The 27,912-nt window shown below is 44.2% G+C and overlaps 1 protein-coding gene across 1 annotated transcript; it reads left to right on the top strand.

The window, feature by feature from the left end:
• Nucleotides 1–30: 30 nt before the first annotated feature.
• Nucleotides 31–27,373, top strand: LOC137418398 (uncharacterized). The gene is made up of 5 exons (XM_078773624.1): nucleotides 31–62; nucleotides 233–346; nucleotides 4,020–4,179; nucleotides 25,284–25,353; nucleotides 26,712–27,373. Exons 1-5 carry the CDS (start codon nucleotides 31–33, stop codon nucleotides 26,834–26,836), a joined length of 501 nt encoding a protein of 166 aa, XP_078629750.1. The 3' UTR covers nucleotides 26,837–27,373.
• Nucleotides 27,374–27,912: the final 539 nt, after the last annotated feature.

Below are 27,912 nucleotides of genomic sequence, written 5' to 3'. Positions count from 1 at the left end.
GGCCATCCCTTGATGCCACTGTTTTAAGTGATGGTGATTGTCATGGGAGTGGTGGTGGTGGTGTTTGTTGTGGGGGAATGGGAGAGGGGTGCAGTGAGTAAATCATTACATCTACCTGTTTGGTATCAAATCAAAATTAGAATGCTCAATGATTAGTACGATTCAAACTGAGCTACTAACATCCACAATTTGTTTTGTATTTTGTTACCAATGGTGATTTTTCCCCCCTCAGATTGCACCCTGAGGTTTTGTGGCACCAGCAAACTGACAAGATTATTCTAACCGTGTTGATTTGTGAGGCAAAAGATTTTTTGTTTGACGTAGACGAAGCTCGTGTGACATTGAGGTAAGCTTTTGAAGTTCTTCGGGGTGCAATTGCAATGTTACTTTTTATTCTCGTTCAGAAAAAAATTTTTTGTGTACAAAGCAAAAGCTCACGGAAGAGCATGAATGTAATGTGGCAAAGGAACAAATGCAATGTTCAGAAAGTTGGACAATGGGTGAATGTAACAAGCAAGAGATGGAATGAGTGAATGGTGAAGGAAAGGGAGATTGAAGTAACGTAGTTACTAACATGTGAGAAGGAACATTGGATAGGGGAGGGTCAATGGGGGTAGATGACATCACAGGTCGGAATGGAGGATGACATGAGGTGGTGGTGAACCGCTACCTTGAAGCCATGCGGGGCAGAGTGCAATTGAGTCACCTTTGGATCCGACGACGCAAAGGCAGCTCCGACGCAAATGAGAGATAAGAGGAATATCGTTTTTTTTTTGTTTTTTTTTGTTTTTTTTGTATACAAGATCGAGGCTCGTGAAAGAGCGAACATTAATCACACAGAAAGACAAACCGACACATAAAACATATAACATCGGGAGCGGTAGACAAGATGGGGAGAGAGGGGGAAGGACACAAACACAACATTTGAGAGCAGGGACCGAGAGACATGGAGACATGGAGACATGGAGACATCGAGAGATCTGAGAGAGGGCGAGGGCTTTGGGGGGGGGGGCATGGGAAGGGGGCGGTGGGAGAGGTATAAAACATATGGACACTGCCAGGACTTCCAGGAAAGAAGTTGGAATTTCAAACAAGGTGGATCTGGGGTGAATTAGCGGGGGTAGAAAAGATCAAGGTTTTGGATGGGGGAAGATAAGAGATGGTGGTGAACAGCTGTTTTAAAGACCTGGAGGGAGGAGTGGGATTGAAGGGAGTGAGGGAGTTTGTTCCAGAGGCGGGAGAAAAGAGGAATGAAAGAGTGAAGGTGAGCAGAGAGCCGAGATTTCGGCAGTTTAACCATCAGAGGGTTGCTGGCAGATCTTGTGCGACCTGTAGGAATATTTGGGGGGACAGAGCACAGAGAGAGCTGGGGGTGCAAGGCCGGAGAGGAGTCGGTAGAAGACAGAAAGACCACCTACCTGCCTGCGGTGAGTGAGTGAAAGGCCCTCAGAGATAGCTTCATCGCGGGAGATTCCAATAATTCTGAAAGCTTTGGTTTCAACAGCGTGAAGCCGAGCTAGGTGTGAGGCAGGAGCACCGGCCCATAGGGGAGAACAGTATTCCATTGAGCTGCGGATGAAAGCCTTGTATGTGGTGAGGAGCTCAGGTGTGCCGAGGAAGGACTTCGCACGACGGAGGATGCCCAGTCGGCGACTGGCTTTGGAGGCCAGCTTGGAAATGTGGTTTTCCCAAGAAAGATCATGGCAGATAGTGAGACCCAAAATCTTGAGCGACAGAACTTCTTGGAGAGGATTGTTGAGAAAGTAGATGGGAGGGTTGTCCAGTCGATCTTTTCGGAGAGACATAGTAAGAGTGTGAGATTTGTCAGGATTTGATGAGCAGTACGTCCGGATTTCAGGAGTTTAACAACGAAGGGTTGCCTGGTTGAACGTTTGCACCCTTGAGCACATGGGAAAGGGTCAGGGGATTGAAAGAGGAGAAGGAAGAAGACTAGAATGGAGGTGGTTGGAAAAACAACTTCTACCAGCTTGTCTGCGATTGGAGAGCAGCAGGCATTCTTCTTTGTCTTCTTTGTGGGAGATGCCAATGATAAGAGTTTTGGACTCCAAATCTTCTCAGCGAGAGAGATGAGGATCACGGACACCAGAATAAGATGGAGCAGTATTTGGTTTACCTATGGAAAAAGGCATTGTCAGTTTTGAGATGTGCAGATTCACATATGATATATTGACCTAGAGTTGAGGCTGTGATATAGTTGAGCTTGGATATATTGTTTGCCCACAAGAGGTTGTGACTGATGTTGAGGCAGAGAAGCTCAAGAATCACACCCAGTTTTTCATGATGGCAGTTAAAATCACCGTATACTGTATGAGGAACAGGGGTACCCCGGGGCCTTTGCAAGGAACCCCCGAGCCAGACAATGCCTGTCCGCAGAACCAGTCTTGGCCCGGAGACCTTTTCGCGGACCTCAAAAGGTGATCACACAGACAAATATGAGGTGTTTGAAGAGTGGCATGTGCAGCCAGAGGTACTTGGGGGGTTTAGGAGATATTGCAGAATATTAACTGTGGATGATGGAGGTCTTACTATAACTGAAAACACCACTGCCGAGGGTTGGGTTCGGCCTGTCAGAGCAGAGATGTGAGAGGGGAGGAAATGCAAGATTAGAAAGGATCTGGTTAAAATAAAAACACTTGAAGTCCACCAACCTGCTTATAGGGAGTAAGAAGTAAACCCGGAGACTTGGCTTTTGGAAGCTAGATTTCAATGACAAAAAGGGAGTTGGACTCCAAGGCCTTAAAGGGGTCAAGATCATGAAACAGCACCAGTCCACAGTTGGAAACCCTATTCCATAACACTCTGGATGAAGGCTTTGTCCAGCTTTGTTTGTGGAGGTTGGAAAAGGAAGGACTTGGCACCGTGGATAATTATTCCAATGCGGCGGCCTGTTTTGGAGGTAAACTTGGAGATATGATCTGCTCAAGATAGGTTATTGCTGATAGTGAGGCTTCATAGCACCAGAGATTGTCCCTCTCCCAGAGACGAACCATCAAAATAAATTGTGGGACTTGCCTGCTCGGCCCTGTGGGAGGACAAAGTGCGAACATGGGTCTGTATTTGATGAAAATATATGTTCCAGGTTGATGGCCAATTGCTTATTTTCTCCTGGTCGGCAGAGAGGGATGCTGCTATACCCTGTCCAATGGAAGTGTGTGGAGTCAAGTGTGTGTGCAAAGTGATATAATGGATTTTCCAAATGACAAAAACCTCCCATTTTTATGCCTCTGCCGACGAAGTCGACGGAGGCATTATGTTTTCAGGTTGTCCGTCCGGCTGGCTGTCTATCCATCCGTGATAGGCTTTCGTTACCGCGATAACTTGAGAACGGCTGAAGGGATATTAGTTAGACTTGGTGCAGGTATGTATAATGAGATAAAGATGAACTGATTCAATTTTGGGGCACGAGGTCAAAGGTCAGAGTTCATGTTCGGTAAAAATCCTGTTACTGCGATAACTTGTGAACCAGTGATAGGATCTGGACCAAATTTGGTGCAATTATGTATGACGAATAATTATGTAATGATGTATTGATTAAATTTTGGGGTTACGAGGACAAAGGTCAAGGTCTGTAATAGGTCTATAACTTGAAAACGACTAAAGTGATCTACTTCAAACTTGGTACAGGTATGTATAATGATGTAAAGATTAACCGATTAGATTTTGCAGCCAAAGGTCGAAGTCTGTAATAGGTCTATAAGTTGAGAACGGCAGAAGTGATCTAATTCAAACTTGGTACAGATATGTATAATGATGTAAAGATTAACTGATTAGAATTTGAGGTCAAAGGTCAGTGGTTATGTCAGGTAAAAATGTGATAACTTGAGAACATCTGAATGTATTTAAATCAATCTTGGTACAAGTATTATCATGATGTAATAATGTGGGTGGAGGCATATCGGTCAACCTCGTGATGTCGAAGAGTGTTCTAGTTTTTATTTGTAAACCAAGTCGAGGTCGTATAAGAGCTAACATATAGTATACACTATGTTTTTGTGCAGTGCTTGTTCTGCCAACACCTGTTACGCTCTGAAGCTTCAGCTCTTTGCTCCATTACTGGAGGCTAAATCTACTTGTTGCCTTCGTCCGCTGCACGTAACAATTTCCCTTCAAAAGCAGCATCCTGCATCGTGGCCAAGACTTCTGGAGAGTACTCGCTTCGTAAGAGTCACTGACAAAATAATTCACTGAATATCATGTTTTCATGTATGGCATACAGTCACGTGAAAAAGTAAGTACACCCCATGTAAAGTTTTGACTTTTTCAACATATTTCAACATACAGCTATTTGATCTTCATTTCAACAATATTGATAGATAAAGGTGATATAATATAACAAATATCATGAAACATTTACATTTTGTAGTCCATTGTCTAATTTAAATAAACATAAATGCAAATTTCGCATGTGGAAAAAGTAAGTACACCCCGACATTTATCACTACTTCAAATACCTAAAATTAGAATCAGGTGCACCAGCTCAGGTGCAAATGATGAGAACATCGTTAGAGAGGATCTTGGAGGATCCTGTCTTATTTAAACCTCAGACATTTAGTTTGGTTTGCTCTTTGTTTTGTTTTCTGTTTGCTCTTTTTTGAAATACCAACTTCTTTCCTGGAAGTCCTTGGTGTCCTGTTTATACTTCTCACACCCCCCACCCCCCCCCCTTCCCACGCCGCCTCCCCCCAAGCCCTCTCCATCCCACACATTCCCGATGTCCCTGACAAATGTTGTGTTTATGTGCTTCCCCTTATCTCCCCATCTTGTCTACCGCTCCCCTTTTTATACACTTCATTTGTTTGTCTGTTTGATTTGTTTGTGTGATAAATGTTAGCTCTTTCACGAGCCTCGATTATGTTTCCCCAAAAAAAAAAAAAAAAGTTGTTGAAGTGAATCAATCCTGACAAATCTCACACTCTTACGATGTCTCTCCAAAAAGACCGACTGGACAACCCTCCCATCCACTTTCTGAATAATCCTCTCCAAGAAGTTCTGTCACTCAAGCTTTTGGGTCTCACTATCTGCCATGATCTTTCCTGGGAAAACCACATTTCAAATCTGGCCTCCAAAGCCAGTCGCCGACTGGGCATCCTCCGTCGTGCGAAGTCCTTCCTTGGCACACCTGAGCTCCTCACCACATACAAGGCTTTTATCCGCAGCTCAATGGAATACTGCTCTCCCCTCTGGGCTGGTGCTCCTGCCTCACACCTAGCTCGTCTTCACGCTGTTGAAACCAAAGCGTTCAGAATCATTGGAATCTCCCGCGAATGAAGCTAACTCCGAGGGCCTTTCACTCACTCACCGTAGGCAGGTTGGTGGTCTTTCCGTCTTCTAACGACTCCCCTCCGGCCTTGCCCCCCCCCCCCCCCAGCTCTCTCTGGGCTCTGTCCCCCAAATATTCCTACAGGTCACACAAGATCTGCCTGCAACCCTCTTATGGTTAAACTGCCAAAATCAAGACTCTCTGCTCACCTTCACTCCTTCATTCCTCTTTTCTCCCGCCTCTGGAACAAACTCGCTCACTCTCTTCAATCTCACTCCTCCCTCCAGGTCTTTAAAACAGCTGTTCACCACCATCTCTTATCTTCCCCCATCCAAAACCTTGATCTGTTCTACCCCCGCTAATTTCACCCCAAATCCACTTTTTTGAAATACCAACTTCTGTCCTGGAAGTCCTTGGTGTCCTTGTGTTTTATACTTCTCCCACCCCCCCCCCCCCCCTTCCCACGCCTCCTCCCCCCAAGACCTCTCCCGCCCACACATCTCCCGATGTCCCTGCTCTCAAATGTTGTGTTTGTGTGCTTCCCCTTCTCTCCCAATCTTGTCTACCGCTCCCTCTTTTTATATATTTTGTTTGTTTGATTTGTTTGTGAAATAAATGTTAGCTCTTTCACGAGCCTCGATTCTGTATACAAAAGTGTGCGGCGTCACCATGCCTAGATCAAAAGAGCTCTCTGAGGCCTTCAGAAAGAAGGTTATAGATGCCCACGAGTCTGGGAAGGGATTTAAAAAGATCTCCAAACAATTTGAAATCAATCATTCGACTGTCCGGAAGATCATCTACAAGTGGAGAAGATTCCAAACAACTGCCAACTTGTTCAGGCCATGCAGCCCCAGCAAGTTGAGCTCGAGAGCAGACCGCAAGATGCTGAAAGAAGTCTCAAAGAGCCCCAGAATGTCATCACGGGACCTACAGGTAGCTCTTGCCACTGTTGATGTCAAAGGGATTTGAAACGAGCTGTGCATGCAAGAAACCCCTCAAACATCGCACAGCTGAAAGAATTCTGCATGGAGGAGTGGGCAAAAATTTCTCCCAGGCGATGTCAGAGACTGGTAGACAGTTATAAGAAACGCCTGCATGAGGTTGTTTCTGCCAAAGGGGGCAATACCACCTATTAGAGCCAAGGGTGTACTTAGTTTTTCCACATGTGAAATTTGCATTTATGTTTATTTAAATTATACAATGGACTACAAAATGTAAATGTTTCATGATATTTGTTGTAGTATATCACCTTTATCTATCAATATTGTTGAAATGAAGATCAAATAGCTGTATGTTGAAATATGTTGAAAAAGTCAAAACTTTACATGGGGTGTACTTATTTTTTCACGTGACTGTAATTAACCTTTATGTTTTCATAATACAGGGCTGTGTGTAACTGTTTAGCTTCAGTGCTATGAATTTGCACTCATTCAGAAATATAAATTGCATTGACATTTTAATCGTTTTTGGTTGGTCATGTTTTTGAAATTATTGCAAGAGGAAGAACAAAAATCGAACTGTTCGCCCATTAAACGAAGGATGAATAACTGATTATGACAATGGCCATTCAAATGACAATTTGTTCAGGATGAAACTTGCTAATAGATATCTCATTTATATTTGTGAATCTTCACATCTTAAATTTGAGTGATGCCTGAGTGTTTACACATTCAATTTGATTTTTGTATCATTTCAATATTTTGGGAGGACTGGTACTGAAACAGTGTCTAAAATGTAAGTAGGAGGATTGGTGTTGAGGTGGGTAAACTTGAAGTGTTATGGATAAGTAATTCAAATTGATTTATATTTATACTCAGGTGGTGGACAAAAAATGGAAACATGAATAGAATGTCACTTAGTGGGAAGCTGGGCCACCGTGCATCCAGGACGGCATGGATACGATGTGGCATGGAGTCAACAAGGGTTGGGAACTGTTCTGCAGGAATGTGGCAACATGCTTCCACAAGGAAGTCCTCCAATCCACGTCGATTTGATGGAGGTGGAAATTGCTGTCTTAGGCGCCTCTCCAGACAATCCCACAAATGCTCGAATTGATCGAGGTCCGGCGGTTGGGAGGGCCATGGAAGATGGGTGACTTGTCCTTGTGCTCCTCAAACCACCCAGTAAAAACTTGTGCCTTGTGGACTGGGGCATTGTCATCTTGAAAGACACCCTTCCCAGCAGGGAAGAAATACTGCATCATGGGATGCAGATGATCATTCATGATGGAAATGTACCTCGGTGCATCAATCCTGCTTCCAATGGAATGAGTACCCATGCCAGGAAAACGTGCCACATGACATTAGGAACCACCAGAACCTTTTGCTGTTGGGCACTTGGGGCTGGAAAGCTCCGAGGCTGCCACTGCACGTGCACACATCCATTCGTTGAGAATATTGTGAAGGACGATTCGTCAGATCATGATATCATATTCCTCTACTGCTTGGCAGTCTATTTTCCATGTTCCTTGCACCACTGGATCCGCAAACGGGCATTGCCAGGTGTAATGAGTGGTTTGTGCAGAGCAACCCGGCTATGTTATCCCACCCTGTGAAGTTCCCTTGTAACAGTTTATGACGACAAAGGATGCTCACGGGCCACATTGAACTCCACACAGTTTGTACACCATTGCTCTCCTGTTTCACCTCACAGTGCGGATTAATGCCTGTGCATCACGCATTTCGAGTATGTGCTTTCCCCATTGTTTCCCTTTGATGATGATGTCTTTCCTTCTTTTTCCCAGGCTGGCATCACCTTCCAAACACTTGTTGACACGTTAGCAATTTCCACAGCCTTTGCCTGCCTAACGCGCACCAACAATTCCTACCCCCATACAGTCACTGTGGTCTCCTCTTGCACTGCTGCCTCTTTATACTGCACTCGAGCCGCAACCCGCTTGTCAAAAGGAGGCGCAAAGCACCCCTCCCTTTATATAAGCCATAAGGGATCGTTTCTCTGCATGCAACTTTAACATGGGGACTGAAAATTTGTTTCTCGGCTTCGACTGGTATATTATATACCAGCAAAAGTACCCGGCGTTCCCGGGTAACAATGAGTCGCTTCCTGACGGGAATATGAATAGAGGGGGGGGGGGGGGAGTGGAGGGGGAGGGGGGAGGATAGGATGGAGGGGGGTGGAGGGGGAGGGGGGAGGATAGGATGGAGGGGGGTGGGGGGGAGGAAAGAGAGAGTGGGCAGGGTTAGTTTTTCACACAAAAATGTTAGTCAATAAAAAAATGGGTACATGAAAACAAAAAGGGAGCTCTGTCTACTGTAACGCCATGGCTTGCAAAAGCAGCGAGAATAGCGTTCACCAAGTGGTGGTTAATCATATTCAAAAAGGGTGTTATAACACACCCAAACTTCTCCGGCCTTGTGACTAATTAATTAAGTGCACAAGTATTTCTGACCATTTGTGGAGAGGTGTGTTGGTGAGGTGTGCGAACGACGAGTGTGTGCAAAGGTGTGCGGTGGTCAGGTGTGTGACAAAGTCTGTAAGCGGAATGAGTGTACCTGGGTGTGTCAGGGAAGGTGCAATGACAAAGAGCATGGAGACGGCTGGATGTATGAGCAAGGAACGGGCTGCGGGGTGTGAGCATGCAAGTGGAGCATCGACGGTAACCGGGTTAGCGGTTAGAGCGACGTATAGCCGAATCGGGCCCTCGGTGCGCGCCGGGCAGCTTTGCGTGCCGCTGGGATCCACGGCGGTTTCGAAAGAACCGCCGTGCGGGATCCACGCCGGGCCGCGCTTTGAACGGCCGCGTCCGTGCTCCACTAAGCGGAGCGGGTGGCCCGGTAGGAAGGGTCGTCACGACAACCCTTTGTGGTTGAGGCGTCCCGGCAGGGCGAAATCGGGCCATTGGACGGCTCCGTGCCGAGATGGTGCGTGGGATCTCGGCCCGGGTAAACCTCCTTCCCTGCACCGAGTGCCGGATGCATCCAACCGCTGGCACCAACCCACCCGCATTCATTGCTCGGCTTTGCGAAGCCGAGCTTTGGAAATGAATTGGCGCACCGAGAGGCACTAGTGAGTAGACTGTGATGATGAGGATAGTGTTTTTGACCCGAAATTTAGAAAAGTGATGATTGGCAGATGATTGGTAGTGATTGGCAAATTTTTGATTGGTTGAAATTTGATGTGCCAAATTGGTAGTGGAAGAGGCCCGATGTGGTGGGATGGCAACTCTGCCATCTCTCACAGCTGGGGCAAAGGAGCACTAGTGTTATGGGGTTGGCAGTGAAAACTAGCCCGAGAGGGTTAGGATAATGATAGGGATCTAGAGAAGATGACCTTAGGTAATGGTAAGATTAGGTAGTGACAATGATACCTGTAGTGGGGACGCAGGTAGATTAGTTTGGATGATAATGACGTGGTATGTGCTTAGTTTAAAGGGAAGATGGGGAGCACTAAGTTAGCAGGGCAACAGGTAGTTCAGATGATGCCGTGTGAGTGTTGGAGGTGTATTCAAGTGTATTGAGCAGGGTATGAGTAAATGATTGTGAGTTGTAGTGTGATTGCACAGGTGTGCAACTGAACAGGTGTATGGAGCAGTGTTTGAGTGAGTGATAGTGATGTGAGTTGTGCTGACCCAAATGGTCCAGGAAGGAAGGAGGGTGCAGGTGGCACCAGGTGTGATTGCACAGGTGTGCAACAACAGGTGAATGGAGAACAGGTGTATGGAATAAATGGTCTGGAGTATATGGAGTATTGGGATGGATGGTCATGGAGTGAGTATGGTGGAAACTGTGGAGTGGAGTGGATGGTGCGAAGGTGTGGATGGGGGAAAGGAGGATGGACCCCATCACGAATACCCGGGGAGGGTAGTTTAAGAGTTAGGTAGAGGGTACAGGTAAATTGTGGTTGGATATTGGCATCTGTGGTGCGGGTAGTTGCACAGGAGTGTTCTGATTGGTGCATGAGTAAAGTGGAATGGGTGGGCGTGTGGCTGAATTCGTAGTTATGATCATGGCGCACCATAGTTTCCCCACCTGGTGTCCGGAGTAACCAATTCCCTTGGGGTTCCAACTGCATGCCAGTCCGAATCCCTTGGGAGTTATGCTCGGAACGATGCCAGTTCAAGGCTATGGTCCGTGACCATGACATTACGTCACCAACTCCCTCGGAGCTCCAGCTGCATACGGCTGCAGTTCCTTGGGGGTTGTGGTAGTTGCGTGACCATTTGTAGTTATGGGCACTCCGCCACTGTTAGTCTGTCGGCCAGGTGAGGCCGCAGGTGGGCTCTGGGAGCCGGTAGAGTTGTTGTGAATGGGGCCCGAGGATCCGGAGGACGGACCCGGGTAGCCCTGTGCCAGAGAGGGCACCGAGGGGTGACAGAGCCAGGAGGGGCCTTCCCCAGTTAGATAGGTTAGGGTGAGGAGCTAGGTAAGCTCGGGTAGCAACTACAGTGGTGGAGGTGTGCAGGTGGGTAGACCTGCTGGGAGAGCTGCACGACCCAGCCCGGACATTGTGCAAGGGCACCGGGAGATGAATCGGGGGAGTGAGACCCCAAATTGAGAAGCACCACAGTTTGGTCAATGGGAATTGGTTTTTAGAACCCATAGTGTAAGTTGGCCAATGGATTGGCAGGGAAGACCCCGGGTAGTGTAAAGTGTGTTAGTCATTTAGAGGATAGTTAGGATTGAAATCTCCTTGCACCATCTACATCCACTCACCTGAGGTAACGATGGTACTCCACACCATGCCATGGTTGTTTTTATTATTTTTGGTGCAAATGTTTTGGATTGTGAGACGCATCATGACGTGGGTGTGACATTGTGCTGATGTTCCATGTCTTCCTCCTTATGAGGATTGATGATGAATTGGGTGGTGGCAAATTTTGGTTAGAGGGATTGTGGTGACGAATTTGTGATAAGGGAAATATGGGGAAGACGAGACATTAGTGACAAATTTGTAAATGTGTAGATTGTTGTAAATATGGGGTAAGGGCAAGGGTAGAGTAGGTGACAGAGGGGGTGACGTACGGTAGGGACGAGCTTTTCTCCGCTCCGTCCCCATACGCACCTCGCCTTGCATTGCCTGTATTGATGTGTACCCTTGTGACCTTACCCCTCGCTCATCTGTCTTTTCCCCCTTTTGTCTCCCACATGAGGACCGTGCGCCACTGGGCGCCAAGGGGAGCGTGCGAGAGTCCGCCATTGGGCGCCCGAACCTCTCGCAACCACAGCTGTCTGCATCGATGCACCACCTTATGGAGCACATATCTGTGGCTGAGCACCACTTATGGACCCCATGGGTTGGGGCATGGCCCCTCTGCTGGAACCGGCCATGAAGGCCCGAGATCTTGCTGGCGGACCTTGGTCACAGGGCACCGATGCCCCACAGGTGAACCACACGTAGTCGGCCCTGTGGGCCATAAATAAAGAAAATAAAAATGGACACATTTTGTGCACATTTATTATTGCAAATAGGCCGCCAGCAAAGAAGATGACAACAACAGGAAGATAACATGGCCAGCAGAGGGAGCCGAAGAGGGAGACCAGCACCAGGGTTTGTTGTTTTTATTTTTTATTAAGAACTGTGGTGACTGTGCACCGATTGGTGCTTGAGGGTGCTTTGGTGCGTTTTTGGGTGCTTTCATGGTGCATCGATGCAGGGCAGACTGTCTCTCCCCCCAAAAGAACAATCACAGGTCCTGGGTTGCGTTTTGTAAATAATGCGCCCCCACCGTAAATGTATAGTTTGAAGACCATTCCGCAATTCGGTTAGCTGTGGGCGTGAATCTGTTAGGCAGGGTGCAATGGAGCAGCGGGACATATTTATCTATGTTTTAAAACTGTCACACTCTGGGTCAGGTTAAATGTAGAGGGAACTACACCTACGTGCCACACTAAAAGTCAAGGTAAGAGGCCCGGGACGTGCCTAAGAGGAGGAGGGTGCAGTGTTGTGGATATGAGAATGGTTTTTTTTGTTGTTGTTGTGTAAATTGTTGTAAAAATATCGCCCTCCTTACTCCAGTTATGTATAAAGGTCAAAGGTCGTACCGTAATTAGTTCATAAGCACTCACGTTAGCCAATCATAGATTTCCCCCTTGTTGACAGTTATTTCCTTATTCTGTGTAGTAGGGTAAGGCCTTGTCTTCCATTAATTGACACTCCATTGCACCGAATTCAAATAAATATATCCCCTTTTATTTTCATTCCCAAAGCCCCATTCCCAAAGCCTCGATTGCCAACTGCATTCGCCGCCATTGCCATGTGCTCCGGCTCGGAGAAGAAGGGCGTGTCTCCACCTCGTCATAGAGGGGAGGAGTGAGCCAGCCCCGAACAACCAACCAAGCACGAGGGGTTTGGTTTGATAGGGCGGAGGAAGAGCGATCGGGGAGGTTCGAAAAGGTTCAAGGGTGGGGCTATATATAACCCATGGGAGACGCCCCCACCTCAGATGAGTTCTGAGTTCTGCAAAGAGACGAGCTTCAGAGAGAAGTGCGCGAGGAGGGAAGAGAAGCGAGAAGGAAGCCTTGAGCCAAGTGCGACAGAAGCGCGGGGGAAGCCTTTAACACAAGTGCGTGAGAAAAGCGCGGAGGAAGCCTCTGAGAGAAGTGCACGACGTCGCCCTGCTCGCTCCCAGCCTGACGAGGCCCGGCTTGCTGTGCGCCCTGCCAAGCCTTCCAGCTTGTGGTCCGAGCTGAACCTTCCTCCCAGTCCAGCCAATCGTTCCTGCCTCCATTCCCCATTCGTGTGAGTCCGTCTTTGTTTGTTCTGTCCCTGGGTTAATTAAGACTGTAATAGATAAGCTAGAGTTTCACTGTGTCCTTCTGGTCCGTCCCTTTGTCTGTCTTTATTTTATTATCCTTCCTTCTTCCTTGGTTTCTTTGGTCCTGTAAATAGCAAATAAATTATATTCGTATTGCAAACCCTTTTTGTCTTCTTCTTCTTCTTCACATGCGCGTCGCCTTTGTCTTTTCCCCATTGAATATCTGTGGCACGATTTTGGCCAACGTTCAGGAATCGGGTTAGTCGGGGTAACTGTTCGGGTGCGGCGGCCATCCGTTCGGCAAACAACATCCTAGCCGCGTCCGTAACAATATGCTTCAATTATTATGTAATGATAATGGATCGTGTTTCCATGGCGAGGCACGTTTGAGTAGGCTGAAACAAAATGACGGCTTAAGAACCCGGCGAGTGGCAGTGGGCTGACCAAGATGGCGGGCCGCCATATTGGTAAGGCTTTTTCGGATTTTTTTCTTATGAGCACCTCGTTAATCATCTTCAAAAAGGGTGTTATAATACCCAAACACCCAGTTTTCATCATTGCAATCTGTTGGGGGTCCAGGTGTATACATGCAAAGTTTGGGGCCGCCAGGTTTTTTTTTTTTTTTTTTTTTTTTGTATACAAGATCGAGGCTCGTGAAAGAGCGAACATTAATCACGCAGAAAGACAAACCGACACATAAAACATATAACATCGGGAGCGGTAGACAAGATGGGGAGAGAGGGGGAAGGACACAAACACAACATTTGAGAGCAGGGACCGAGAGACATGGAGACATCGAGAGATCTGAGAGAGGGCGAGGGCTTTGGGGGGGGGGGGGGCATGGGAAGGGGGCGGTGGGAGAGGTATAAAACATATGGACACTGCCAGGACTTCCAGGAAAGAAGTTGGAATTTCAAACAAGGTGGATCTGGGGTGAATTAGCGGGGGTAGAAAAGATCAAGGTTTTGGATGGGGGAAGATAAGAGATGGTGGTGAACAGCTGTTTTAAAGACCTGGAGGGAGGAGTGGGATTGAAGGGAGTGAGGGAGTTTGTTCCAGAGGCGGGAGAAAAGAGGAATGAAAGAGTGAAGGTGAGCAGAGAGCCGAGATTTCGGCAGTTTAACCATCAGAGGGTTGCTGGCAGATCTTGTGCGACCTGTAGGAATATTTGGGGGACAGAGCACAGAGAGAGCTGGGGGTGCAAGGCCGGAGAGGAGTCGGTAGAAGACAGAAAGACCACCTACCTGCCTGCGGTGAGTGAGTGAAAGGCCCTCAGAGATAGCTTCATCGCGGGAGATTCCAATAATTCTGAAAGCTTTGGTTTCAACAGCGTGAAGCCGAGCTAGGTGTGAGGCAGGAGCACCGGCCCATAGGGGAGAACAGTATTCCATTGAGCTGCGGATGAAAGCCTTGTATGTGGTGAGGAGCTCAGGTGTGCCGAGGAAGGACTTCGCACGACGGAGGATGCCCAGTCGGCGACTGGCTTTGGAGGCCAGCTTGGAAATGTGGTTTTCCCAAGAAAGATCATGGCAGATAGTGAGACCCAAAATCTTGAGCGACAGAACTTCTTGGAGAGGATTGTTGAGAAAGTAGATGGGAGGGTTGTCCAGTCGATCTTTTCGGAGAGACATAGTAAGAGTGTGAGATTTATCAGGATTGAAAGACATGTTCCACTTGTTTGACCAGTCTGTGATTTTGTCCAGGTCTTCAGAGAGTGAGGAGGCAGCAGACTGCCGATCTGAGGGAAGAGGAATGGAGCGGCAGAGAGTGGAGTCATCAGCAAAGAGATAGAGAGGATTTTCGAGAGAGTCAGAGAGATCATTGATGAAGACCAGAAAAAGCACGGGGCCCAGAACACTGCCTTGGGGAACTCCAGCCTGAACAGGAAGAGGAGATGAGAGAAACCCATTCAGGGCCACACGTTGACGACGACTAGAGAGGAAGTCCGCCAGCCATGCGTGGAGATTTCCATGGATACCAAAGGAGGAGAGTTTGGTGAGCAGAGCGGGGTGCCAGACCGTGTCGAAGGCACGTGATATGTCGAGGGAGACAGCTCTAATTTCCTGTTTGGCATTGAGGACCTCCATCCATTGTTGAGACAGCAGAAGCAGCATGTCCAGAGTAGAGTGACCTGGTCTGAAACCAAATTGATGATCAGAGATCAAGCCATTGGAGAAGAGGAAAGATTTCATATCCGAAGCAATGATGGATTCCATGACTTTGCTGATAATTGGGAGAAGGCTGATTGGTCTGTAGTTGCTAGGATCTGTTTTTGCACCTTTTTTGTGCAAAGCGGTGATGTTGGCTGATTTCCAAGCAGATGGCAGTTGACCTTGAGCAAAAGAGAGGGTGAAGAGAACAGAGAGAGGGTGAGATAGAGCAGCAGAGCAGGATTTTAGGACCCGTGGGCTGATGCCGTCGGGTCCAGTTGCAGAATCAGAGTCGAGGGTTGACAGAAACTTTTCCACCTTGTCAGGAGGAAAGGACACGGAGTCCAGGAGCAGCAGGGTACGACTGGGTATGGTGGGTACAGAGAGGGATGGGTTTGGGACACAAGATTTAGAGGCAAACACAGAGTTGAGGCATCAGCTTTTTCACGTGCGGAGTCAGCTGTGTAGCCGTTTGAGGTAAGGGAGGGGATGGAGGGGGAACAAACACCAGAAACGGATTTGACCAGACGCCACCAGGATTTGGAAGAGGGAGACAGATAAGAGAGTTCGGTCTTGAGAACGGAGAGATATTGTTTCCTGGCTCTCCTGAGGGTGGACACACACTTGTTTCGGGCTTTGTGAAAGGAAATGAGATTTCCTTCCGTTGGATTTGCTTTCCAGGAGACGAAGGTAAGTTGTTTCTGGGCAACAGCCTCACCACAAGATTCCGTGTACCATGGACGGGAGGAAGGGTATGACAACTGAAGACGAGATGGGATAAATCTGTGCATGAGAGAGAGCAATTTACTTTGGAAGAATTCCCAGGATGAGTTGATGTCAGAGGTGGTAGAGATGGGAGACCAGTCCAGATGATTGATGGCTGCTTGAAGACCGTGCCAGTTGGCCTGAGTGAAATGCCAGACTCGTCGACGCTGAGCAGGCTCCCTGAGGATGGTCAGAGAGATGTCCACTTTAACAAGGACATGATCAGATGATCCGATCGGAGCAGAAGAAGAGCAGCAGACATTTTCAGGGAAGTTAGTCATAACCAAGTCCAGAAGAGAAGATGTTCCGTTGACTGAGATCCGGGTCGGGAAATTGACAGATTGTGTCAGTCCCAGTGAGTCGCAGAAGTCCTTTTGCTGAGGAGCCATGGCTGGTGAGAGAGGTACCCACACCCAGCCAACTGGCATGATGACAGTTGAAATCACCACATATGAGGAAGAGAGAGTTGGGATGAGTAGATAGAAGTTGGTCCATATCATCAGACAGCGAGATGTAGATGGAGTCATCACTGTTTGGTGGATGGTACAACACACATATGAACAAGAGCTGGGAGCGAAGGGGAAGCCGTAGCCAGAGGTATTCCTGGGGGTGAGGTGGAGAGAGTGCAGTGCAGGGCGAGTGAGGAAGAGAGTTTTTGATAAAGATAGCAACCCCGCCTCCAGGACGAGGCTCAGGTCTATCATACCGGAGGAGGGAGTAGCCCGGGAGAGATACTATGGAATCAGAGACATCATAAAGGAGGAAAGCCAGACAGGTTTCATGGTTTTTGGAGTTATGGAGGAGACAGACATACAGACAGACAGATGGATGGACAGACTGACACTGCCTTTTATTGTTATAGATATAAATATCGATATATACACACTTTGTACCCCTTTAAAAAAAAAAATTCTAAATGACTAGCTCAATGGCCTAATCCCTAATGGATAAGGCATCAGACTCCCAAGCTGGGAATTGTGAGTTTGAATCCCATCTGGTTGAATATGTTTTTCCCCTTACTTTTTCAAGTATTTTATATCATCTTGAATAAAATCTTGTATTATCTTGTATATTATATATGATGAACAAATGCATTTTGTTCATATTTAAAATGTATATTGTGAAGAATGCAAGTGGCATTGTAAAGACCCCTTTATATGGGATGTGCCATGTGTCAAACTATAGAAAAGAAACGACATTCTTGGGGAAAATGCCAGGGGCATAGAAAAGGCCCCTTTATATAATAGGCTATGAGCCAGACCCTCAAATTTTCGACATTATGCTCAATCAGAGGGAGGATGGCTAACAGTTATTTTTGGCAAGGCCAGGGACCCTAGTGCTGAAAAAAATGTGATAGCAGTGTGAAACTCTTAGCCGTATCTGTGTTATCATCACATTTGTCAGACCACCCCAATAACGCTTTCGGTAATTTTTCCGCCTAAGATTTAGGGGGTAGGGTTCGTTTTGGGGCTTTCGAATAATATCTTCTATATGTATCAGTTAGTGTTGTATACCAGGTGAAAGGTAATTGAATTATCTTTCACATGATGTATAGAAAGTGCCTGTGTGATATATAGTAACCTCTTTATGATCATTAAAACATAATTATTTCCGCCAACCCTCAAAAATTTATCACAAAATCCCCAATGAAAACAAAATTAGGCAAAAATTCAGTTTGGCGGATATTAAATGAATTTTTTAATTTGAGAAACACACAGTATGATTAAAGTCAAATTTGGGCCTTAAATCTCATACACCTTGATAAAGATGAGAAAATCCAATATACAGTAGTTGCTGTAACCATGACCTAAAATCCATAAATGTATATCTTTCCGCTCTTATGATATATTGATTTACATTTTACGATTTTTGACCGACAGCATGTATATAGTTTGTATACCATTATTGGTCTAAAAATAGTATATATAATATTGGGATGTCAGCCATATATAGGCCAAAAAGTACTGAAATTGGTGTCAGAAATGTCTAATTCTAAAAATATGAAGGCATTATGACCAAACTGTATGTGGTGTTCTTGAATATACCACAGACGTATGATGCATGTGATGATTAACCTACTCCATGTATATGTATGTATCCTGATGTACCCTAACTTGGCGAGATAATTTACATCATATTCATGCAAACGTTTTTAGTCTTGTAGTGTTGTATGGTTCTCTTATATTACCAGCTATACATAAAGTAAACCAAAGGAAAACAATGTACTTTCTATTTAAGCAACATATATTTATAGACATCATACCATAAAGTACACGAGTTATCAATTCAGCGTACACCATATTTGTTACACATATGTACATGATCTTTCTCCATACAGTTCTACAATTCAGAAGTTATCCTCGTCATCGTCGTCGTCTTCTTCATCGTCTTCTGCCGAACTGTCATCACTCTCACCATACACTCTCTGGTTGTCACATGTGGTGAGTTTGCACATGTCTGTGCACTTCAAACCACTGGCCATGCAGACACACATGGGTAGTGTGCATCTTTTCGAACAGGTGCATGCCAGTAAATCCAGAACCGCCTGTGGTGCGGGCTGTCCTTGCATCCAGTCGACTGCCAGCTGCACGCGACCATCCTGGGTATCCCAGTGCCATCCTTTCCCGATTGGACTCGGTACTGCTGGATCCATCTTGAGACTCCTCTTCCAAATAGCGGCTTGATAGTTGGCTCGCTGTGCATGTTTGGTTAAGCAGTCTTTGCACGGAGGTAGCTGGTGACTGTCGATCTCTCCCCTCTTGGCACAGAACAGGTGATATCTCAAGTCATTCACCTTCACTGTCCCCGACTTCGGTGCGTACATGAGACAAGTGAAGTTCTCCAATTTATCCATCAGTTCCTCACTGACGTCCCAGTCCTCTCCCAGCTGTGTACATGCATCCTGCACATCTTTGTTGGTTTTGATGAGTTTTAGTGCAGTCAGTTTTCCTCGTCCAGCGAACGTGCTGACTGTGTCGCATCCGGTATAGGCATGCATTCCAATTAGGGCCTGACATACATTTGTGCCGACTGACTTTCCTATTTTCCCTATGTCTAGGATTTTAGCCCTTGCTTTGGTGCCACATTTCTGAAACAACTTGGCATGAATCTTGGTATGAAATGCCAAGCCAATGACAAGTACGTCGGTGTCATCTGAGCTAATAAGCACAGACTGGTATCCATGTGCGGCAGCACGGGCAGCATGCAAGAACAGACGACCATCTGCTTCCTCGTGTGTGCTTTCCAGGGCCACTACTTCTTGGCTAGCATCAGATGTGATCTGATAACACTTGTCATCGCATGTTACAAAGAGAACCTTTCCCTGTAGGCGTCTGATGTACTCTGGTTTCTTCCACTCTTCGACCAGGAACATGATAAGACTTGACTTGTTCCCAACATAGCTGAGAAACTTGCGCCATTGCCTTACAATTTGAGATGCCGTGATGTTTTTCAGCTCAAGTCCAAGTTCTTCCCCCCTGGTTAACCGTTCGCTGTTTTTGATGGAAGTCTCCTTGTAGGTGTCAAAGACGACATCGATCCTCTGGCTACTGCATCCATCCTTCAGGGCCATGGATAGGACAATCATGGCCACTTCGGCAAATGTAGTTTGATCACCTGCCACCTTCTGTATAAGGAGCATCCCGTCAATAATTGTTGCCAAATTGTCGGGTATCCTTTCAGCCGGGGTCACAGTCCTTTGCAAGGCCGTGGCTAGGGCAGCTTTGTTGGTTTTCCGTAGAAGGCCTTCGGGTGTCGCCAGGGCCCATGGCAAGGGACCTAGAGGATGAGATAGCACCTCTGCCATGTGAAGATCTCGGCCCTGTGCCATCACGATAATTCTACCAAATAGAGCTCTGTCTGCTTGAAGAATTACTGCCCTGCCATTGCTTCTGCATTCCTTCTTCTTAGTGAGGTTGCTGAAAGTCTTCAGCTTGTTCAGTTGCAAAGGGTCGTGGAATTTCTTGATTGGTGGGTTGCTCTCAAGTCGCTCAATCTTGAAGTTTGTGTAGCACTTGTGTCCGACTTCCCATGCTTTCTCCAGATCCTTGGCAATATTTGGAGGGGCTGCGCGTGCGGTGGAAATACTGATGAGAGAGCTGGCCATAGTGAATAGGTTCACCCAACTCTGGATCAGAGTTATCAGTGATGATACAGCGTCCTCATCTTTCTTGATCCGTGTTTGCTGCAGATCCGCGTGTTGTACGTGTGTGTTGCTCACATTCACCATTTCCCTCATCTGGCGGAGAAACGCACTCCTGTGTTCGGATGTGACATAGTAGCGCTTCACTGCTCCAGATTTCACGGGATGACGTTCCCTTGCACCACTTGGTCTTTCCACAGAATATACAATCCGGTTCATAGATGCGTGATTCCGAAGATGCCCTTCTGGCTTGTCTCTTGCTCGCTGAACATGTTGCAGCAGCATCGTCGGTTAAATTGGATTCAGCTTTTCGTTTCAGTGCTTCCAAATCTCGCTTCATGGTGAACACGCTCCTGCACTGCCTGTGGTAGAATACTCGGGGAATCTCCTTCTCTGGCAGCGACTGAGCAAGGTCGAGAATGGGTGCATGGTTCCGTATTTTGGCCGCATCCAGCAATGTAGTCCACAAATCGAATGTTTGAGGGCTTATGAGCGGATCTTCTGGTTTGACATCTAACGATAGCTTATGAATGATACAAACGTCCTTGGGAACTTTCTGAGTGATCGCAATCTCCATTGCAAGTATTTGTTCAATTGTCTATCTGCGGTACACTCTGTTTCACCACCACCAATATCACCACCACCGTCTCACCTGGAAAGACACATAATATCGAATGAGACCACCACCACCACCACTACTACAAATTAGCATCAGTTGCTATAGTTGCTTAAAAATGTATTCTGCACCAACAAATCTACAAAGAGAAATACATTAGATGTCGTGCACCGCTGTCATGGTTGCAAATCACCTAAAATATAATGAAAATATTGACATTGATGACAACATTCGTATTAGCATGTCTACACATATTGCATTGAATTTCATGGCACATCATGATCATATGTGTGAGGATATTGACTCTAATTATACTGTACTAGGGCATGCCCGTACTATATATAAGCTAGGACGTGCCCGTACGTGGGTGCCCGTTCCTTGCCAAAAAAAATATATATATAAATTTTGTGTAGGGGTGTGTGTGTGTAAACATCCTAGGGCGTGCCCGTACGTGGGTGCAAAAAAACATGCGTGCAAACAACAACAACAAAAAAAAACTTTGAAACCACGTGGCAGTAACGACCACAGAACCCCCCCCCCCCCCTCTATTTACATGAATGGTTTGGTCCATTCGCAACGACCACAGAACCCCCCCCCCTCTATTTACATGCAATGGTTTGGTCCATTCGCAACGCCAAAGCGAACGGCGAACGGCTAAATCGCCATAGCTCGGTAAGTACTTGTCCGATTAATTTCAAACCTTGAAAAGGCACATCCTCGGGTCCCCAGCAATATACCTGGCAAGTTTCAAGTATATCGGACCGGTAGTTGTCGAGAAATCGTTGTCGCATACATACACACACACATACACACAGAGATTAATGGAATTATAGATAGATGTGTGTCTCAAATCGAAACATACCTTTTACATACCTTTTGATTTTTGCCTATTTTTGTTCCTAAAATTGGGGATTTTGTGATGAGGTTTTGAGAGTTGGTGGAAATAATTATGTTTTAATAATCATTATAAAGAGGTTACTATAGATCACACAGGCACTTTCTATACATCATTTGAAAGGTAATTCAATAACCTTTTACCTGATATACCACACTAGCTGATATATACACGTGATATTATTTGAGAGCCAAAAAACTAACCCCACCCCCTAAATCTTAAGCGGGAAAAATGACCCGAAAAGCGTTAAATGGGTGATCTGACAAATGTGATGATAACACAGATACGGCTAAGAGTTTCACACTGCTATCACATTTTTTTCAGCACTAGGGACCTTGGCCTTGCCAAAAATAACTGTTAGCCATCCTCCCTCTGATTGAGCATGGTCGACCCCTCGGCTCATAGCCTATAAGGGTATGTGCTGTGTGGCAAAGTATAGAAAAGAAGGTACATTCCATAGCTTGTAGAAAATGCCAAACAATACAAAATTTTGTTCAAAATTTTTAAAGTTCATAGAAAGAAGCGCCAATTTGAATCGTACAACTGCATGAAGAGGTAAATGTTTTTTATTTGATGGATGTCGTGCACCTCTTTATATGAACTTTTCAAGAGCATTACTTGATTCCTCCTAAGAACACAAGGGTAGTCCAGCATGCACACGAGATTTTTTGAATGTACCTTCTTCGCTATTGTTTGGCATTTTCTATAAGCTATGGAATGTCCCTTCTTTTCTAGAGTTTGCCACATGGCACATTCCCTTATATAAAGGGACCTTTTCTCTACCCTGGCATTTTCATCAAGAATATACAGTATACACAACGAGAGGTCTACGGGGAAAAGATTTGCATATTTGACATGCCGGTCACGTGTCACGTACTTGTAGCAACCCCAAGCTTTCACATTTGTTGTATGTCCCGTGTACACTGGCGTTTCCTTTTTTTTTTTTTTTGCCCATTTCTGTATGTTGGGATAAATCTTTTTGGAACATAAGTTTGAGAGTGGTATTTGGTGATATTAGAGTCAAAACATCTACAACCCTTCTTTTCTGCACACATAATGTGCCTAGTAAAAGTATAACAGTTGGCATCAGTGCTTCTAATGTACATGGTGGGCTAATTTGTTCAAGCACGGATTTGTTTGTTACTTCAGCCACCGAAGGTGGGCAGAAGTTATGTTTCCACCCGTCTGTCTGTTTGCTACTTGCAAAATCGAAGATTTTTGAAGTATATTGGTCGGTCAACTTTATTATTCTGTCTGTCTGTCAATTGTCTACATGTCACAATTCTAAACTGATTGTCATGAAACTTTCCTGAGTTCTAGAGGTAGTCACAAATGAGAAGCCGATTGATTTTGAGGTCAAAGGTCATATTGAAGTTTAAATTTCTAAAATTGTTATTTTTTATCCGATTGACTTGAAAGTTGAACACGATTTGCATATTGGGGGCACTGAATTGGGAAAACAGCTATTTTGAGGTCAAAAGGTCAACTCAAGGTCAAGCTTCAAAAATCATAAATTTCCATCTGAAAAATCATAAATTTCACCCGATTGACTTAAAAATGAAATAGCAATTGCACAATGCCTCACTGAATTGGGAAACCAACTATTTTTGAGGTGAAAAGGTCAAAGGTCAAACTTCCAAAATCATTCATTTTCATCTAAAAAATCATCACTTTTCATCCTATTAACTTGGAAATTAAACAGCAATGACATAGTGCATCACTGAATTGGGAAACCAACTATTTTTTAGGTCAAAGGTCAGCTCAAGGTCAAACTTCTAATATCAATTTTAATCCGATTGACTGTGCTTTGATTAGGATTGTCAATTATAATCTTAATGAAATGGGCAATTTGATGTATTAATGGCAACTTTTTATTTTGAGGAGTGTTGGATTTTGCAAGTATCATGCTCTGCATGATGTCTTCTTACTTATTTATTTTCCCCATTTATTTAATTTTGCGATTATTTATTTGATTATTTAAATATTTTCAATACTTTTTTAATTTGTTTGTCTGTCTGTGAGCAAAATAACTGAAAAAGTTGAAGACGGATTTAGACGAAATTTTGTGTAGAAGTTGCATATGTGACACGGATGAAATGATTAGATTTTGGTGAAGATCCGAATCCGGGTCTCAATCCTAGATTTTTTTTCTGTGATTCTTCACTATTGAGAGATAGAGCCAAAAACGATATATAGCCCAATATCTCAAAAAGTTATTGACGGATTCAGATGAAACTTGGTGGACATGTTGGGTGTGTGACAATAACTAATTAATTCACTTTTGGTGAAGATCTGAATGCGGATTCGGATACGATAATTTTTTTTTCTTTTTTCCAAGTGTTTCTTCACCGTTGAGTGATAGGGCCAAAAACGATATAATGTACAGTATGATATTTCAAAAAGTTATGGAAGGATAATGACAAAACAAGGTGAATGAGTTGGTTCAGCGACAGAACAAGCGATTCGATTTTGGTTCAGGCCCGAATCCAGATCCGGCCTATCAGTGGGATACAAAACGTAAACTGTTCAGCCTGGCAGAGGTCTGCGCTCTACCCAGTGCCTTTCTAGTTGTTCTTGCAGTCAATTAAATTTTAACATGCATCTCTAAAACCACATTTCAAAACTGTTAATCTTCTTCATTTCTTTCTTCTTCACTATCCACGACTCTCATCCACACATTTCAACTGGAAATACCAGAGCATTCACCAGCCTCCTCTTCGTTTTTTTTTATGTTTAAATAAAGACTCGCATTTTCACTTTTCTTCTTCACTGACTGGAGCAGTTTCGTCAAGTCGTATTTACTTTCTCCCAACAGGATACGTAGTATTGTCAGCATACCTTAAGTTGTTCATCCATCTCCAGCCTCTATCTCGTGAGGTTTGATTTCCTCATGTTGCACTATCCATACAGATTGAATATATGATGCACTATCCATATAGATATATATTTTGGTTTGCCTAAAAGCTACCGTGGAACTGGAACTTGCATCTGGGCAGCATGCAGAAATGGCAAATTATCATTTTTAAAAAAAACGTTTTTGTTTGAATGTAGTTCTTTATTAACCAACATTGCAGTGTTGTTTTTCATCTGTTAAATTTTATGGATATTCACCACCTTTTTTTTGGTCTGTGGCATTCATTAAAAAAAACTGTCGTACTATTCTTACTCTGATGTGGATTTTAGATTTTAAAAGTAATGATGGCGATTTTGAGTTTGCTTCCTATTTTTTTTGAATTAAGTTGATTAATTTGTGCATCTTTTTTTGTAATTGGCATTTCCAAAGCTGCATGGTTTGGAACTTGGTAATTGGAATTTGAACTTTCTTCTTATTCTTAAATTTCATGATGCCAATTGTATTTTTTCTTGCACATATTGTTGAGTCAAATCAACCGGACAGTTTTTGCAAAAGTTGAACTAACTGTTGCTGAAATGCAGCATTACAATCAATTTAGAAAACTATACAGTATTGGAATACTCATCAATATCCTGCTAATTTTCTTACTTTTGCTAATGATCGATATGTGTTGAAGTTCTTCTCATCCCTAGTATGTGTAAACGTGACATGAAAATGTTTCAACCAGTTTGGTATGATTTTCTTCCTGTGCTATGTGGTTGCAAATTGCTGACAACACAATGTTATAATTGCTTACCTGTATGATTATATTGTTTTTTGGAACTTTGTGTTGAATTTATTCTCTGCCTCTCTGTCCTGCTCATTTAGCATCACCGCGTCCGCTGTAATTTTGAGAAATTAAGCAATTCAACATGTCGAAAGCTTCCTACACTTTGTGGTTGGTTTTGATTTTTTTATATATATTTATATGTATGTGCGAACACACACACACACACACACACACACACACACACACATGCCATTCCTGGGAATATTACTATAAACAAACTACAGTTGGAAGCTATCCGCATATTTTCTTTGGCATAATTTTGACATCTCTAAAATAGTCTTTCAGGCATTCTAAGTCAGCTGATTGGTACACTGATTGCTTCATTGTATTTATTTTTGAACAAACCTTGTTTCTCAACGTTTAAAAGGCAAATCTTAAATATTGCAGCCTTCATTTGAATTTGAACCCACAACCTCTTTGACACCAGTCCATGTTATTATATTCTTAATTCTGATTTGAGGAATTTGCTGTAAATGTTAAATTTAGGTATTTTATCAGCCTTCATTATTATTTACAAAAGTGTACATTTTGTTACATTACAAGAAAGATTGTTTTTGAGATGGCTGGTGTCCTCGTTTCGACAGGACAGTGCAGAGGTAGTGCACTTGCCTTTTAGCTGTTTAGTCTGTGTTTGATTCTCTACCTGGCAATAAACTGTTGGATTGGACGGGCGGTAGTCTGGGGACCCTTTCACTGACATTATTGAACGTTGAAGATCCCACGGTACCTTTCATGAAGAGTATGCAAGTTATCGTTGATACCCTGAACACATTCCAAATTCCTGGCACTTTCAATGGAAAGTCAGGACTGGCTAGCTGGTTTGTTCCCAGACTTTGGCTCAAAAACTGTCCTCGTCTGACCCCACGTGAAGGTGGGAATAATTGGCCTGTTAAAGTAGTAATTATTGATTATTATTACTAGCAACGGTACCCGCCCTAAGGGCGGGGCTTCAGTTGGGAGGCCTAAATGAAAAGGCAAAATATCAGAAATTGAAGGCTTTTTTTATTTTAAACGATTTATATAAACATCCGTTAAATCATATCACACGCAAATCATCCAAATCTAAACAGTATTTGTAGAATTTCAATAAAACCCACATCACTGTTCATATCGGTAAATATTACTCCATCATGTTTGGAAAAATTGGAAAAATGGGAAATTGGACAAAAAAAATGGAAAAACAATATAGCCTATTTTACTCCAGGGGGTCCCAGGATTACCCACCAAAAATTTCGTTGTGATTGGTTCAGCCGTTTTTGCGGTACCTCGGAACAGATGGACAGACAGACATTTGGTGAATTGTAGTAAGATAATTATTGGTGTTTACAAATTATGTATTGTACATTTGGCAAATTCAGTAATGCGTTTTGAATGTTACTTGGATGACATTATTTCATTTGACTGCCATAAATGACAATGCGTTTTTAATGACATCTGAATATCTATCCTTTTTTTTACTCTTGTAGCCATGAAAACAGAAGTACCCAGCGAGAGGAATACCGATTTGTGGAATTCTGCTTCTGAGAGCCACACGAGTGCAACATCCAGTGAAAACATGATAGGCCGAGTAAACCCGATTTTACCTTTGTGAGGCTTTGAGATGATCAATGTTGCTCTAACAATTGTTTCTTTACTGCCCTTTTAATGCTGCCTGGGTGTGTTCATATTGTTTTGAATGGAACTTCAATATTTCCTTGTTGGAACATGACTAGTCTCTTAAAACTTGACGAGACTAATCCTTGATTAACCACACTATTATTGTTGCTGTAAATCAGTTTTGTTTGATTAATCCCACGATTCGTTTTGCTGTGAAAAACTAATTCACAGCAAAACAATGTTTTGTTATGAATCAGTTATTAGAGCACAAATTATTAAGCCGAATTGTAAATGGATATGGTTTAATGTTTGCTTTTCAAAGGTCACCTGTTAAAAAGGTCTTAAACTAGGTGAAAAGATCCCGGAAAGATGCGTGCTTTTTGTCAAATTTATTTCAAATTTAATTTTATGTCAAATTCGTTAGTCCGTTTCATATTCCTGCTCATGTTGCTGGGATGCCAAGCTTAAATTACACACACAATGTTGTTGATCTGTTTTCTGCCCAACTCTTTTCAATACACGTGAAATGTGCTGATGTCTCCTGATGTCCTTATCAAACTCCTCCATCATCCTTGGATTAGTGTTAATAATGGTAGGATTTAGCGCTACCAGTACCTCAAACAAGTTTTTGACAACTGTCTCTTTTGATTGACATGCTTTGAATAATGTACCGTCAAACCTCGCCAGTCTGCGATTTCGCGGATCTGCACTTACTTTTTCGACACCCATTCTCTCCCTCCCCACCGATATTTCCGCGTACCCCTGGAAAGTTGAAGCCCTCCCTCCTTAAACTTGTTCAGATGTCATAAGTTTTTCAACACTTTCAATTTTAAACACTTAATGAGGATGCGACAGAACAAAAGGAACAGTATATAAGGAGCAAAATAATCTTTCTGAAGAAAACGAAGGATGATAGGTCGTGGTGAAGAAGAAGAACCCCATGGTCATTTTGGTCTGTTGCGTCGACGATTCCTATTCCACACACAACAAAACACATTATGGAAGACTGTGTGGTCCTGTCTTCACTAAGGTGAGAGCACATCATAATAGAAATGAGGAATCTGTGGGTCG

The sequence above is a fragment of the Myxine glutinosa genome, chromosome 3 (genome assembly GCF_964187855.1).
Source record: "Myxine glutinosa chromosome 3, kmMyxGlut1.1, whole genome shotgun sequence".
Lineage (NCBI taxonomy): Eukaryota > Metazoa > Chordata > Myxini > Myxiniformes > Myxinidae > Myxine > Myxine glutinosa.
Note: the sequence above shows the minus strand (reverse complement) of the source record. Positions and strands in the feature narration are given on the sequence as shown.